Source organism: Schistocerca gregaria, chromosome 1, assembly GCF_023897955.1.
Source record: "Schistocerca gregaria isolate iqSchGreg1 chromosome 1, iqSchGreg1.2, whole genome shotgun sequence".
Taxonomy (NCBI): Eukaryota; Metazoa; Arthropoda; class Insecta; order Orthoptera; family Acrididae; genus Schistocerca; species Schistocerca gregaria.
Window position 1 is genome coordinate 824,905,475 of NC_064920.1, and position 17,351 is coordinate 824,922,825.

At 45.1% G+C, this 17,351-nt stretch overlaps 1 protein-coding gene across 1 annotated transcript in view; it reads right to left on the bottom strand.

Moving 5' to 3' along the window:
• The window catches only part of LOC126271618 (hatching enzyme 1.2-like), a 129,261-nt gene that overhangs the window by 54,103 nt on the left and 57,807 nt on the right, over positions 1 to 17,351 (bottom strand). The window contains exon 6 of the mRNA XM_049974166.1: positions 1,795 to 1,912. Coding sequence (XP_049830123.1) covers positions 1,795 to 1,912 — 118 coding nt within the window. The remainder of the gene's footprint in view (positions 1 to 1,794; positions 1,913 to 17,351) is intronic.

A 17,351-nucleotide genomic window follows, 5' to 3' on the forward strand; every position in this document is an offset into this window, starting at 1 on the left:
ATAAAGGCTGAAAGTATCAAATGTAAGCTGATATCAAAAGTTACAGACGTTATTATAAAAGATAGATACGCGTATGTGCCACAGCCATAAATCCTCAACAGTTACAGATAGTATGAAGGCAGCGTCAGTCGCCTAGTTTCTCACCAAATGATCCCAGATAATGGTTACCTACTGTTAACTGTTAGATACACTTTAAGCGAATTTTTTTAATGACAATCAATAAAAGTTATATTAAATAGCTGTGCAGCTGTGAATAACAAGTAAAACACGTGCAAAAAAGTGCATATGTCTAGAGGGCAGAAGCATGTTCTTCCTTCAAGCTCGACAAAACTTTTTGGAGTTTTCATTTTATTCTTTCACGCCGTGAAACGAGATGCGAGCATGTTTATGAATTGAACTTATAACTAACTTAATATTGTATTGTTTTTGAAGCGACAGGTCGCAAAATGACCTTAACAATTGTAGGATTACTTCAATGTTTCGTTGGACTTAGAATACTTGCGAGTTAGCATAGGGTCATACTTTAACTTTCCACAGGATTTAGAGTATTTGACGGTGGTTTCGACAATAAAGTTTCAGCGCGCTTAACTTTATTTGTGGGACTCGAGGTAGCTGAGTACTTTATCTACAGTCCTGCAGTTAACAGTGAGACTCACATGGGAAGGAATTGTTGGCTTGTTTTCGCAGTGATCATTTAGGTTCAAAACGGTTCAAACGGGTCTGACCACTATGGGACTTAACATCTGAGGTCATCAGTCCCCTAGAACTTAGAACTACTTAAACCTAACTACCCTAAGGACGTCACACACACCCATGCCCGAGGCAGGATTCCAACCTGCGATCGTAGCGGTCGCCCAGTTCCAGACTAAAGCCCCTAGAACCTCTCGGCCACACCGACCAGTCATTTACGTAGGATAAAGAACTTTATTTTTAGGTTGTGATTAATAATGATAAACTACGCTGCTGGACTTTGAGTATTTTATTCTGAACTTTGTGATGAATCGACTGTTAAACGCAGTTTGCATGCTCGTGTTCCTTCCGAGTTGAGTGAATCACAGCATTGACACGAATTCCCCATTGATCACAGGCTGATTTAGTCGGGTGGTTGTAAATCTTGCTGGTCGGTGGCTAGAGACGTTAATCCGCAGCAGGTTCAATCCTTTTCGAAAAAGTCAGTTCTTCCTGACCCTCATCCTGCTGATGGTGTGTGAGCCAATCAATCACGATTGGATCAGAGCGACCTATGTGGAACCGTACAATCAGGTGGTCAAACGAATAAACAGGATTTGTTTGCATCGATCCTTAGAAGGTTTCTTGAGTTTCAGATGGCCCTGTAAACTAGTTGGTTGGGGTCCATGATTGTTGCTCATCGTGTACCTGTGCAACAAAAAAATGGTTCAAATGGCTCTGAGCACTATGGGACTTAACATCTATGGTCATCAGTCCCCTAGAACTTAGAACTACTTAAACCTAACTAACCTAAGGACATCACACAACACCCAGCCATCACGACCTGTGCAACAGATACTGTGTTGCACAGTACATAAAATTCCACCGTTGCTACTAGCTCCTTTGTTTTATATACCGCTAGCTTCATAGGATTAATCCTCCATCTTCAGACACTTCAGACTACATTTTGTTCTAGTTCACTGCACTAAAACTGCTGACGATGTACAATTAACCCCCGTGGCCGTTAGCCTTTAATAAAGGCTACTGTGTCAGAGCTGGAAGTTTCTTGACTGTACTTATACAAGCCACGAACAGCTAAGCTTGCAGCGACTGGGCTGTACTCACCCGGCGCCCTTGCGGAGGTGCACGTAGCTCGTGTGCCCGATGCGCGGCACGAAGCGAACGCACGTCAGCTCGTGGATCTCCCGGAAGGCCGCCGCCACCACCAGCCGCTCGCCGCCCGCTGCAAACAGAGGAGACACAAAACTCTACAGAGACGCTCTGCGCTCACTGCCCTTCCAGCTCTGCTGCGCCGTGCCGCAACTTCACCAGTTTTGCAGATCCAGATGTGTGTGTGTGTGTGTGTGTGTGTGTGTGTGTGTGTGTGTGTGTGTGTGTATGTGTGTGTGGGGAGAGGTAACTACATTATACACTATGTACACTATCCGGACAGCTATTAGTGAGTATCCGGTGTGTTAAGCCTTCGGCTTTCTTACGCCTTGGACTCTGCTGTGACACTTTAAACGAGGTGTCTGAATTTATGTGGAGGGACAGCAACGCATTCTCCTTCTAGAGCAGAAATCAGAGAAGGTAGCAATTTTGGGCGCTTGGGTCTTCAACCAAGTCGACGTTCTGACCTGTCCTAAAGTTGTTCCGCTGGATTCAGGTCGTGACTCTGAGCAGGCCAGTCCATTTCAGGAAAATCAATGTTCAGAAACCGTTTCTTTATGACAGGGTGCACTGTCGTAGTCATGCAATCAATCATCGTCTCCCAACTTCCTTTACTCTATGTGCTACGTTATCTTGATTAATGTTTTAATATCCTTCAAAGAGTGGAAAATCCAGGATGGAAGGTAACAATATTATGAAAAGGAAAGTTTCTGCTCACCATATAGTGAGTCGTAGATAGGTACTACAAAAAGACTGTCACAAATAAAACTTTCGGCCCTAAAGGTCTGTGTCAAAAATAGATCACACACACACACACACACACACACACACACGCGCGCGCGCGCGCGCGCGCGCTCGCAACTCACACACACTACTACAGTCTCAGGCAACTGAAACCACACTGTAAGCAGCAGCACCAGTGCATTATGAGAATGGGGAATGGGTGGGGGTAAGGAGGAGGCTCGGGTGGGGAGGGGGAGGAGGCTGGGGCCGCGAGGGGGAGGGATAGTGGGGTAGGGGTGTTGGACAGTGAAGTGCTGCAGGTTAGACGGAAGGGGAGCAGTGGGGAGAGGGGTAGCGGAAAAGAAGAATGAGGGCTGTGTAGTGCTGGAATGGGAACAGGGAAGGGACCAGGTGGGTGAGGACAGTGAATAATAATGGTTGAGGCCAGGAAGGTTACAGGAATGTAGGATGTATTGCAGGGGACGTTCCCACATGTGCACGTCGGAAAAGCTGTGAAGCATTCATTGAAATGAAGGATGTCATGTTTAGCAGTGTGCTCAGCAAGAGGGTGGTCATCTTGTTTCTTGTCTACAGTTCGTCAGTCGCCATTTATGCGGAGAGACAGCTTGTGGGTTGTCATGCCCACACAGAATGCAAATTAGAATTTTTGATGAAGGCCTTACTGGCCAAAGCTCTATTTGTGAGATTCTTTTAGTTGTGCCTAATCTGTGACTCACCATCTACAATATATATTGAGTAGCAACTTTTCTTTTCATAATATTGTTTTAATATTCTACCATTTTTAGCTTTTTCTTAGGGGCAGTAAGAGAACCACAACCTCCCTACGAAAAACATCCCCATACCTCATCATCACCACCTCCATGCGTCACTGACAGCACAACACATTTGTTCAGGTAATGTTCTCCAAGTACTCGCCAAATCCAAAACCTACCATCAAATTGCCGTAGCGTATAGCGTGATTCAGCACTCCAAATCTCTGCTCTCAGCTCATCCGCTGTCCAGACCCATCACTCTTTACGTGCCTCATGTGTCACTTAGCATGGACTACAGAAATGCGTGGTCTCTGAAGAGCTTCTTTACCATTGTACCCCATTATTTTTAGCACTCTCTGCACAGTGATTCTGCTACTAGCTGGACTGCTGGTAGCACTTTGGAACTCACTAGTGATTCTGCTGATTTCATGGGACGCTAGACGGTCCTTGTCTGTCAGCAAATGAGGTATGCCGGCTCTTCATTTAATTGTGGCTGTTCCTTCGCGTTTGCATTTCACAATTACATCATCAGCAGTCAAATTTGGCAGCTTTAGAAGGGCTAAAAGTTCCCTTAGGGATTGTTGCTGAAATGACATCCAATGACTAGTCCACGTCCAAAGTCACTGAGCCCACCTGTCTGACCCATTCTGCTGTTTCTGCTTTTCTTCTCACAACATACTACTTCTCGCCGCCTTTTACGCGGATGGTTTCTCTCCGCCTTACAATGGGATGTCCAGATACTTTTGATCAGATAGTGCCCGTATCCATTTCCAGATTTCTGAGGTAACTATTACGAAAACTAAATATCTCGGACGTGGGAAGGAACTCTACATAATTACACGCTGTGGTTATCATAAGACACTTCCCAGTTGCTTGTCTGAGAGCCTGACCAAAGGGCTGGGTTTGTTGCCTGACAAGCAGCAGCAGGCTGGAGTGGCCGAACGGTTCTAGGCGCTACAGTCTGGAACCGCGCGACAGCTACGGTCGCATGTTCGACGTGTGTGATGTCCTTAGGTTAGTTAGGTTTAAGTATCTCTAAGTTCTAGGGGATTGATGACCTCAGCAGTTAAGTCCCATAGTGCTCAGAACCATTTGACAAGCATCAGTAAATATTCAAGAGAAGAAACGGCACCCGTTCTCAGACTGGCAGTACCTGCCTGCCTGCTACAAACAATGAATCAGAGTGTCTTTGTGAGCCACAGCAGGAGGCTGGAATCCACAGAAAAAAAGGCAGAACCGAAAGACAAGTAGCCACCACCATGAAAAACAAAATAACTCAACCACGACTTCCCTGAATGTAGGTGGAAAGAAACGGCGTCCTCTCCCTGCCATCACCCATTTACACGACGTATATATATATGTGTGCTCACAGCCATACTGCAGTGAAAAGTATTGATAATGGTGGGAGGACATGTCGACTTGAGACCGTGTAAAGTGCGAAGTCGTGAATGTTGTGAGAACTTGTTGCCATTATAGTTCTTAAATAAATTGCGTAACACATGAACTTCTTAATTATGAAAACCTCCAAATTGAAAACTGGAAGTCCTATTACAGTGACGTGGATAGAACTGATGTAAACAATTTATTATTGTTATTATTATACAAGTTTGTGCTATTTTCGTATTATTACTTACATCCTTGTTATAAATAGGGATTACAACAACATACATTGAGTGGTGGGGAAGGGGTGAAGATAGTTATAATCTATGACCCCATCAGAACCTAACTCTGCATCCACACCTTAACTCCAGAACTTGTCACTTGTCTCCAGCTCTGGTATTCTTAGAAACATTAATGCCTGTGTGGATCAAATGCATTGGTTTTCTGGGGCAGATAGCAACGAGTTCAGTAGCTCCATACAATGACACAAGTCACATTAAACATTCAAATCATAATGTGACATTTAAAAAATGCTTTTCCAGTGACTTTCTGTGTTATGTTTACACTAACACTTACGTGTATGCCTACACATGCATTTCCCTGCGGGCACACAGGATCTAAATGACCGCGTGCTGAGTCACTATGCAACCTAGACCACATACACGAATAATGACAAGTGAACCAATGGCTAAATTACTGGACATTGTAGCGTTGCTACCCAATCAGTTACATCAGGAGCGGAGAAGATTACGGCTCGTGGTCCGTACCCAGACAAGAGTGCGAAAGCGCTTAGCATTGCTCCACATTTCCCCTACAGCCATACTACGCTGTCTGAACGCGAGGAGAAGGAAGAGGGGACAACAGCGAACGCGCCGCATTTAAATGGCGATATAGTCGCACCACATACTACTTGGTTTTATGTTTCACATCTCTCAGCAACAAAGCTCACAAACAAAACAAATTTTCAGTACTATTTATTAATTTTTTGGCCTCTCAAGACACGATGTTTTATGTCGTACAAACTGTCGGCATACAGACAGATTCAGACAATTTCTCAGACTTTCCCACTTAAGTTGCCACTTAATCCTGACTTACTTAGTTTCGTAATCGGAAAGAGGTCTTTCTTTTTGCAACCTCATGGTGGCTTGGAAACTCTACCTGAGGAAAACAATGTAGACGTCCTGAATAGTTTGAAAGTAAAAATATTTGTCATCAAAACTGGAATTAATTTGCAGGTCAGCCAGTTACATCTGAATATGTAAAGTGTCACTTTCAAATGAAACGGCAAACGATCTCAAAAACAGTTTGGTAACAGATGTAAGATTGACAGTGTCCTCAAAATCTTTATAAAAGTATCCCTGTAATTCTTTCAACGCCACAATGAATTCTTTAAACCTCGCGTTTTCCTTAAAGCCAGTGAGCTTATGAAATTGGACTGCCTTCCTTCGAATGTGTCCTTCTACAACGCGATTTTCTTTTTTAAATGCATCAGCATTAAATTAAAAAAAAATTACCTTGCAGTGTCATATGCGTACAGTGTGCAGTCAAGTACACTTAAAACGAGAAGTCTACACTCCATTCCTAATGTTCTGAGTTTTGTCCTTGCACTCCTTTGCCCTTCATAAATTCAACAATAGTGAGTTTTAAATCGAAAAGTCGTTCCAGGTAAGCCTCTTAGCTTGATCATCATACTTTGCAGTAACGTATGACGTATCCATACTCTTTGTTCAGTTCCACTGAAAACTTTTGCAACTGACCATGAAATAATGCGAGCGACTTCAAAAATTTTGCTGTTCGTGCCACCAAATTCTTCAACAGCTCCAGGTCTTCAAATTTAGCACAAAATGCTTTTTGATATACAGAACAATTAAATCCGTGTGTCGATCGTTGTACTTCTTTGCTCTTTCATTATTAACGAAATTTTTAGATTCTTTCTGTATGGTACTGTAATGTCGTTTCGTAGCAAATGTGCAGTACCTTTCGCTTGCGCGAATTGAGAATTCTCATCCCTCCCTGTTGTCATTCCCATTCTTTTTAAAGGATTGTAAAGATAAATCACTAAACTGCCTCTCTTTGTGCAAACGAGCACTGGACTTGTGAATGTCGTTCACATCATAAACAACTAGCGAAGGTTAAATAACGCTAACAACACGATTCTGTCGAAGTCGGAGAGTTGTACCGACCGAAAAATGCCGCGCCGCAATTCCAAAGGAAATGTGGCGCTGTGTCGGGTACTTCCGAGAAGTTCCGAACAAAGCCGAGTGCCAGGCCGGGCCTCGGCCCACCCGCGGCCCGCCTCGCTGCACGTGCGGAGTTCGGCACCCCTTGGCTGGTCCTGACTTACATGATACAACCACCAGCTACATTCACGACTTCCCCCCAGGATCGATGGCCGTTTAATAAAAATACAGCACTTTCTTTCTGTATGCAGGTTAGTTTCATTCAGATTGGAACACACCTTACTATTCCCCACTCTTCTGGCTACAAAGTCCTCTTTTTCGACATAACCTCGGTTAAATGCGACGGTCTTTCGCCACCTCACTGGCAGTTCCTGTATGCCCGCACGCTATCGCTCTGCTGGTGACGTCAGAGCCAACGTCTTGCTACATTAATAACCTCCTCATCATCCACGTACTGCTCCCCATGGACTGCATCCTTCATTGAGCCAAACAGATGGAATTCGGAAGGTGCGAGATGTGAGCTGTAGGGTGGATGAGGAAGAACAGTCCAATGAAGTTTTGTGAGCTCCTCCCGGGTGCACAGACGTGTGCGAGGCTTTGCATTGTCAGGAGAAGAGGATATTCGTTTGAATTTTGTGGTGACGAATTAATCTGCTGAAGTGGTTTCTTCAGTTTCCCGAAGGTAGTACAATACTCTTTCAGAGTTGATGGTTTCACCATGGCGGAAGATATCAAACGAATAACCCCTTCAGAGCGCAAGAAGACCGTCGCAGCTGAGGTTGCGGCTTAGAACTTCTTCTTCAGAGGTGAAGTGGAGTGGCACCACTCCAGGTATTGTCGTTTTGTTTCCGGTTCAAAGAGATGAACCCACGTTTCGTGGTCTGTGACAAATTTCGACAAAAGATTGTCACGACCAACCTCGTATCGTGCAAGCAATTCCGCACAGAGGGTACTTCGTTGCTCTTTACGGTCTTCAGTTAGGCGGCGGTGAGCCCAGCGAGTCCACACATTTGAGTACCCTAATTGGTGAACGAGTGTGTCAGCGCTACTATCAGGGTCGTCCAGCTCAGCAGCGATGTATTTGACTGTGATCCGTTGATCATCTCGAATGATTGTGTCCGCACGTTCCAACATTGCAAGTGCCACAGCTGTGTGCGGCGGGCCGGTACGCGGGAGACAGAATTGCGCAACCTTGTTGCTGTGACGTCATAAGTATTGCCCAACGACTAACTGTGCTTTTGCTCACTGCCAGGTCTACGTACATATTCGGCAAGCGCCTATGAATACTTGCTATGCTCTGGTTTTCTGCGGAAAGAAACTCAATGACAGGTCTCTGCTTCAAACGCACATCCGTTACAGGCGCATTTTGAAGGTAATGCGTAGCGCCGCTACGTATCGGAACTTCATGAAAGTAAAGGAACCGAAGCGACAATTTTCACAACGCCCCACAAAAAATAGCGCAATTTTTGAACCGAGATCTGCCGATAAAAAAAATGCGTTACATTAAGTATTGAACGCTCCTCTATCTACTGACGATTTTAATAGATTCTGGGGTGACAGCTGTGGCGGGAATCGAAGGGAAGGGGGGAGTCTGGAGGGGGTAGCGCATCAGCAACAGTGAAGCAATGAAAGAGATCGCAATTTTTATCACCACTGCATAGGTTGCTGGGTTGTTTCAGTGTTTATGTATTACGTGCGAAAATTGCTACCTTTATCTGCAGTTACGCTTTGACATGGGAAAGTGACGTGGCCTGTTACCAGCCGTCAGTATTAATCTTATTCTTAATAACGTGATACAGGTATATCGCCAAGCTTTGGAGTGACTGGACATGAATGGGAGTATCATGGAGATGCAGCGTAAGTCAGCATCTGGCAGTGTTTACCTGTACCTAATAACTGTTTGTAAGTTGAGTGCTGGAAGGTTCTCAAATACGAGGGTAATCCCAAAAGTAAGGTCTCTGTTTGTGTGGCAGTTGGTCACACTGTTATGAAGAGTGCTTCACGTGCTGTGTGTAAACATGCGCAAGCCGCACTCAAGAGCTCAGTCTTGGCCAGGCAACCGTTGAGAATGGAGCTCCCGTTGGATGTTACCGCCAAGTGCTAATTGCTCGCAGTTATTCGGTTTTTGAGAGCAAAGGGCACTGCGCCGATTGAAATCCATCGCGAATTGACGGAAGTACATGGTGAGTCGTGCATGGATGTCAAAAATGTTCGTAAGTGCCGGCCGATGTCGCCGAGCGGTTCTAGGCGCTACTGTCTGGCACCGCACGGCCGCTAAGGTCGCAGGTTCGAATCCTGCCTCGGGCATGTCGGGCATGGATGTGTGTGATGTCATTAGGTTAGTTAGGTTTAAGCAGTTCTAAGTTCTAGGGGACTGATGACCTCAGCAGTTAAGTCCCATACTGCTCCGAGCCATTTGAACCATTTTTTTGTTCGTCAGTGGTGTAGAGAGTTTGAATCTGTTCGGACATAAATTCAAGACGGACAAAGGAGCGGGAGACCGTCAATTTCTGAGGAGACAGTGTTGAGGGTGAGCAAAGCATGCGTGAAGATCGGCGGATCACCCAGGATGATCTCTGCACGCTGGTTCGTGAGGTTTCCAGAAGCACCGCTCAGAGAATTTTAACGGAAACATTGAACCACGGGAAGGTGTGCGCAAGATGGGTGGCACGCATGCTGACTGAGGACCACATGCGGCATCCAGTTGATGCTTCTCGCGTATTTCTTCACTGCCTTTTGCAGCCGAACAGGACAACTTTCTGGACTCAATTGTCAAGGGTGACGAAACCAGGGCATAACACGTTTCGCCTGAGATCAAATAGAAGAGTTTCATAACTTTCTGAACAGCATGGCGGCGAGCTGGTATGACATGGGCATACAAAAACTGCCACAGCGTCTACAAAAATGCATCGACAGGAATGGTGATTATGTCTAAAAATGGCTAAATGTTCAAGCTGTAAACTGATGTAAACCATTCTGGAAATAAACAGGTTTGTGTACTTACAAAAAAATAGGAGACCTTAAGTTTGGGATTACCCTCGTATGTAAAAGTGCCACGAAACCAAGTAGACTAATTCCTAAAGATATCGTGCAGCCTCGATTCCAAATGCAACAGTTGCACATGCCAGCTAGAACGAAAAGATAAGCAAGGGTTCAGCATCGCTCCGTCAGTTGTGAGACAGTTTTCCCGCACCATACTATCCTTATACAAGAAAATTTTGGTTCAGAATGAGGTATGAGGTAGTTTAAAGTGTGTGAGTTGGGAGCACTCACCGCCGCCTCAGCCGCTATTCCCTGTCAGGTTGCGCCCCGGAGGCCTGCTTCTCTTCCGGGGAGCAAGTCTCGAGAGCAGGGGATTTCAGGGCTGCAACAGAAGACGGCGCAAACTCTGCAGGGTGCACGTTCTCGGAAACTTTTTCCTCCTACGCTAATTGCGTCCATTGTAACGTAAAAAGACGTTTTCGTTTCATGCACTGAGTTCAGGTACGTTCGTCTGCACCATACCGGTGGTATTTGTAGTGGCATACGTGACAGTTTCTTATAATCTAAATTCCAAATGTACACTACTGGCCATTAAAATTGCTACGCCACGAAGGTGACGTGCTACAAACGCGAAATTTAACCGACAGGAAGAAGATGCTATGATATGCAAATGATTAGCTTTTCAGAGCATTCACACAAGGCTGGCGCCGGTGGCGACACCTACAACGTGCTGACATGAGGAAAGTTTCCAACCGATTTCTCATACACAAACAGCAGTTGACCGGCGCTGCCTGGTGAAACGTTGTTGTGATGCCTCACGCAAGAAAGAGAAATGCGCACCATCACGTTTCCGACATTGATAAAGGTCGGATTGTAGCCTATCGTGATTGCGGTTTATCGTATCGCGACATTGCTGCTAGCGTTGATCGAGGTCCAACGAGGTCCAACAGAATATAGAATCGGTGGGTTCCGGAGGGTAATACGGAACGCCGTGCTGGATCCCAATGGCCTCGTATCACTAGCAGTGGAAATGACAGGCATCTTATCCACATGGCTGTAACAGATCGTGCAGCAACGTCTCGATCCCTGAGTCAACAGATGTGGACGTTTGCAAGACAACAACCATCTGCACGAACAGTTCGACGACGTTTGCAGCAACATGGACTATCAGCTCGGAGACCATAGCTGCGGTTAACCTTGACGCTGCATCACAGTCAGGAACGCCTGCAATGGTGTACTCAACGACGAACCTGGGTGCACGAAAGGAAAAACGTCATTTTTTCGGATGAATCCAGGTTATGCTTACAGCATCATGATTGTCGCATCCGTGTTTGGCGACATCGCGGTGAACGCACATTGGAAGCGTGTATTCGTCATCGCCCCACTGGCGTATCACCCGGCGTGATGGTATGGGGTGCCATTGGTTACACGTCTCGTTCACCTCTTGTTCGCATTGACGGCACTTTGAATAGTGGACGTTACATTTCAGATGTGTTACCACCCGTGACTCTACCCTTAATTCGATCCCTGCAAAACCCTACATTTCAGCAGGATAATGCACGACTGCATGTTGCAGGTCCTGTACGGGCCTTTCTGGATACAGAAAATGTTCGACTGCTGCCCTGGCCAGCACATTCTCCAGATCTCTCATCAATTGAAAACGTCTGGTCAATGGTGGCCGAGAAACTGACTCGTCACAATACGTCAGTCACTACTCTTGATGAACTGTGGTATCGTGTTGAAGCTCCATGGGCAGCTATACCTGTACATGCCATCCAACCTCTGTTTGACTCAATGCCCAGACGTATCTAGGCCGTTATTAAGAGGCTCTGAGCACTATGGGACTCAACTGCTGTGGTCATCAGTCCCCTAGAACTTAGAACTACTTAAACCTAACTAACCTAAGGACATCACACACATCCATGCCCCAGGCAGGATTCGAACCTGCGACCGTAGCAGTCGCACGGTTCCGGACTGCGCGCCTAGAACCGCGAGACCACCGCGGCCGGCCGTTATTAAGAACAGAGGTTGTTGTTCTGGGTATCGATTTCTCATGATCTGTGCACCCAAATTGCGTGAAAATGTAATCACATATCAGTTCTAGTATAATATATTTGTCCAATGAATATCCGTTTATCATCTGCATTTCTTCTTGGTGTAGCAATTTTAATGGCCATAAGTGTACTTGTCTCACCTAGCTAGTGACTGTTTGTCGACACAAGTGCCTGTGTATTTGTGACTACTAAGTTACAATCATCAAAACATGTTTCACGTGAGACATAATGTACCACAACTCTTCTTGACCTTATCGTAACGATGATGTAATAATACACGACTTCTGGTTCGGACAACTTAGGCACTCGACAGAGTGGAAAAACTCAGAGCTTGTCACAATTTATGGAGTGTCTGTACGCAGTCTGTCATCACCTTCTAAGCTGCCACAGTCCTAAACCTACGTAAATACAATACTCTGTCCTGACGCTATTAACCTATTTTATACGATTCAGTTCTGCAATGCTCCCCTTAATGTGGTGGAATGATCGCATTGCAGTCGGATGGGATATACAATTCTTACTCTAAGACATCGATAATAAGCTGTAAACTTGTTTCCATCTTACTGTTTTGATTAAGTAAGATTTTACACTGCATTTTATCGAGTCCCCTTTGAAGTCTGTGGCGACACATTCGTAGGCGATTTATAGTAACCGTCAGAATTAAAGATTTCTCGGTAGTAGGTCCTTGATGAATCTACTAAAAGCTACATAAATGGAAGTCTACACGACGCAGATGGCTCCGAAATTCACCAAAACAATCGTAATTCGAACATTTATAAGGACGCTGTCCTTTCTTGACGTCCTAGTAGAAAGCACAACAGATGACACCATACGCCACACACTGAACAAAAGTGTTAGACGAGTTTGTGATTTTCAGTAACTTGTAGCTGTGTAGCGTTCAGCCTGAAACTAGTCTCGATGGAAGTTCGCTAGTACATATTTTGCATACGTTTACCAAGAAATACGACAGTGTGTTTGCTGGATGTACAGAGTGGTCAGATTTAATCTTAGAAGATTGTAAGAGTGTTTCAGGGTAGGTTGCGCTGTGAAATAACTGATAAGAAAAGGATTCGATACGATGAGCCGTTTCCTAGTTTATTCACATTGAAGTTAGCCAATCAGGCCGTTGTGCGGGCAAATTCAAGCGGTCCGCCAGATACAATTAGTGTCAGTTATTCTCATAGGGTAGATGATAGCGCACGAGACAGCTCAGCCTTTGGCTCGAGTTCGATCCTTACTACCGCCCCATGTCGAATTTTTTTATCCCTCTCTTTTTTGGTTTTAAGAACCGCGTGAATTTGCGATCGCAACACCTTGATAGGCTAACTCCAATCCTAATCAACTCTAAAATGGCGATACGTATTGAATTTTCTTCTGAACTGTTACATCTCAGCACAACCTACCTTGTAACATCCTTACAAGCTCTTCAAGCTGTTTCTAACCACCCTACAGAAGGAATATGTACCATCTGTATGGCGACATTTTCCAGGAGGGATTTAAGGAAAACACGGAAAACCTAAATCTGAATGGCCGGACGGAGATTAGAACTATCGTCCTATCAAATACGAGTATAGTGTGCTAACCACTGCCTTGTTTCACTCTGTATCTTTTCTAGAGAGAAACTGAAGTTTCTCTAGAAGGGCCTGATTTTCCTTTCCATTCTTGTGTGTACTATTCCTCCGATAGGGTGTTATCTACCCCTGCTTTGCTGCTTGTTTATAAGTCATCGAAAGCTCTTTATTTTATGCTACAATGGTTCTAAGGACGGATTTGAGCAAAAGAAGGTACACGGGGAACATCTTCGTCTTCGTCTGCGTCTGCGTCGGTGCCAGTAATGCATAAGGCACTTTCAGCCGCCGAAGGCTGTATGATTTGACGTGAGACTATCGTCTGCCGTCAGAGTGCAAGATTCGAGCTTTCAGAAGTAGAAGAGGATACGGTGTCAGCACTGAGCACACTCTACCTCACGCTACTAATCACTTGAACCCAAACCCCAGCATGACAAATGTCTGCGTTCCCCACAGATCTCAATAGCTGAGAAACATGTGACTGCATCCCTTGGCGGGCAGCTGTTTCTCATTTATGGCAAAATTTCATGAACGCTTGTACTGGAAGAAGTATTTAAATAGAATCGAAACCAACACAATATCGGAAACGGTTTATCAATATATTAAAAAGGTAGAGATGATAACCATGGGATCTGGAATAGCTCGAGAATAGAAATGTCTTGAAGACGGGAGAGAAGGTGCATAACACAACAACTCTCAACACAGGATCTATTAGCTGCACTTTGTATACGGCCCGCACATATACTGAACGCAACAAAAAAACTTTTATTTCAAAAGATTTTTAAGTCTTTATAAAGATGTTTTAAAGATGAAACTATGTACACTGACGAAAAAGTGTTAGAACACCACAAAGGAGTTGTGCGACGTAACCTAAAGTTGATAGGTGTGTTTCTACATCTGAAAGCTGATGTCTATACCAGTTTACATCTACATCTACATGATTACTCTGCAATTCACATTTAAGTGCTTGGCAGAGGGTTCATCGAACCACAATCATACTATCTCTCTACAATTCCACTCCCGAACAGCGAGCGGAAAAAAACGAACACCGAAACCTTTCAGTTCGAGCTCTGATTTCTCTTATTTTATTTTGATGATCATTCCTACCTATGTAGGTTGGGCTCAACAAAATATTTTCGCATTCGGAAGAGAAAGTTGGTGACTGAAATTTCGTAAAAAGGTCTCGCCGCGACGAAAAACGTCTATGCTGTAATGACTTCCATCCCAACTCGTGTATCATATCTGCCACTCTCTCTCCCCTATAACGCGATAATACTAAACGAGCTGCCCTTTTTTGCACCCTTTCGATGTCCTCCGTCAATCCCACCTGGTAAGGATCCCACACCGCGCAGCAATATTCTAACAGAGGACGAACGAGTGTAGTGTAAGCTGTCTCTTTAGTGGACTTGTTGCATCTTCTAAGTGTCCTGCCAATGAAACGCAACCTTTGGCTCGCCTTCCCGACAATATTATCTATGTGGTCCTTCCAACTGAAGTTGTTCGTAATTTTAACACCCAGGTACTTAGTTGAATTGACAGCCTTGAGAATTGTACTATTTATCGAGTAATCGAATTCCAACGCCCCAGTCGCATCAGTGTGGCGCTAGTAGCGCAACTACGATGACGCAATTAGGTTTGCTTTAAATACACTCTGTAACGGTCGTCAGCGTTAGTTATCTTTGAGGCTGGAAATGGTTAGTTGATGTTAATTAAGAAAGCCTTTAAGCTGACAAAGACGCCATTATAAACACCTAACTGAGTTTGAACGAGGTCATGTAATGAGGGTACGATAAACTTCTGCGACACTGCAGAAAGACTTGGCAGGAATGTAGTCACTGTACGTGATTGCTGGCATTCTCTGGAATGTCACAAGAAGACCGTCACTGGAAGGCGACGTGGTACTACCGACAGGCGAGGCGTATGGCTCCAGCGCATCGTACTTCATCTGCAGCAGCAATATGAAAAGCAGTTGGCACCTCAGTGACACAACGAACTGTTACTCGTGCAAATCGGTTACTTCAAGGACAGATCCGAGCCAGGCGCCCTTTAGTGTGCATTCCACCGGCCCCAAACCATCACCATTTGCGACTTCAGTGATTGTTGGTTCTTCAAAAATCAAATGTGTGTGAAATATTATGGGACTTAGCTGCTAAGGTCTTCAGTCCCTAAGCTTACACGCTACTTAACCTAAATTATCCTAAGGACAAGCACACACACCCATGCACGAGGGAGGACTCGAACCTCCACCGGGACCAGCCGCACAGTCCATGACTGCAGCGCCCGAGACCGCTCGGCTAATCCCGCGCGGCGAAAGTTGGTTCTGCCTCGGTGCCGGTAACGACCGCGTGTTGGTTAAAAGGAGGCTATCTGAGGGCCTGCAAGCAACCTGTCTGCGTGCCAGACGCACTTCGCCTACACCTGGAGTTATGGTCTGGGGTGCGATTTCGTACGGCAGCAGGAGCACTCTCGTGGTTATCCCACACACCCTGACTGCAAAACTGTTCGTCCGTCTGGTGACTGAACCTGTTGTGTCATGAACAGCACCCCAGGGAGAATACTCGCCCACGTACTGGTGTTGTAACACAACCCACATGTTCTGTTTGCCTACTCGATCACCAGATATCTCTCCAATCGAACACATATGGGACATCATCGGACCACAACTCCACCGTCATCCACAAACAGCATTAACTGTCCCTGTATTGACCTACAAAGTGCAACAGGCGTGGAACTCCATTCCACAAACTAACATCCGGCCCCTGTTCGACACAAATTACGCACGTTTGCATGCTTGCATTCAACATTCTGGCGGTTACACCGATTGTTAATGCACCTGCATTTCACATTTGCAAAGCCTTATCTCGCGTTTACATTAACGTGTAATCTTGCAATGTTAATCCCCTAAATATCTCACCTAGAGAATGCGTTGCCGAAATTTGATCTTTCTACATTAATTATTTTTTGTGTTGCGATTTTTTTTCGTTAGTACATTTGATGTACTAGCTATATCGATTACAATCTCCATATTGGAGGCAAAGACCAAACGGTGGAAACCAAAATAGGAGTACGCTTCCCACAAAGCAGCCCGACGACACTGCAGTGAGTCAGCGGTATCGACCGCCATTATCAGAGGTTTGCATGTGACGAGAACTCCCAGTCCACGAAAATATGCTTCATGTCTGCGCCGAGCGAACAGAGATTGTCGTGATACTGCTTCTGTGAGCTGTGTGTCGCCACTTTCGTATCGGATTTTATACGAGAGGTTTAAGTAAATACTCATCGGTTCCTCCCTATAGCATAATGGTGGCAGATATGAACACCGTAGAAGCAGATTGGCAACAGCGATGAAAGCTAGCTCCTCAACAAAAGAGCTCTTGCTATTACGTACGACAAGGGGTTTCTGTAGAAGTTTCTGGAACGTTCCCCGTTTAAAAACGAAGGAAAGAGGGACCCGAGTTACTTCAGATGTTATGGTACAGAAGGATCCTGAAAATCTGGCGAGCATATATGAACATGAGTGGGCGTCTTCTGGACACGGCGGTTGCCTGCCGAACTGTATGAGTGTAGTGAGGCGACAGGCAAATCCAGTAGTGGTGGTGGTTTGATAATCTGAGACGTTTTTTCTCGTTTAGGCCCTTAGTACTGGTTTTTTCCAAAAGAGAAGTATTTTTAACAAAAGTGTTTCCTGATATGTGGCAGCAGTTTATAATCGAACATTTTCTGTGCCAACGCGATTATGCTCCAGTCAACTGTTGCATCATAGTACGAAGTAACTGACGCGCTGGCCTGTGCAGAGACCTAGACTGCAGCCGTTGAAAATTTTTGGTATGAACTGCAGCATCGGTTCAGTAC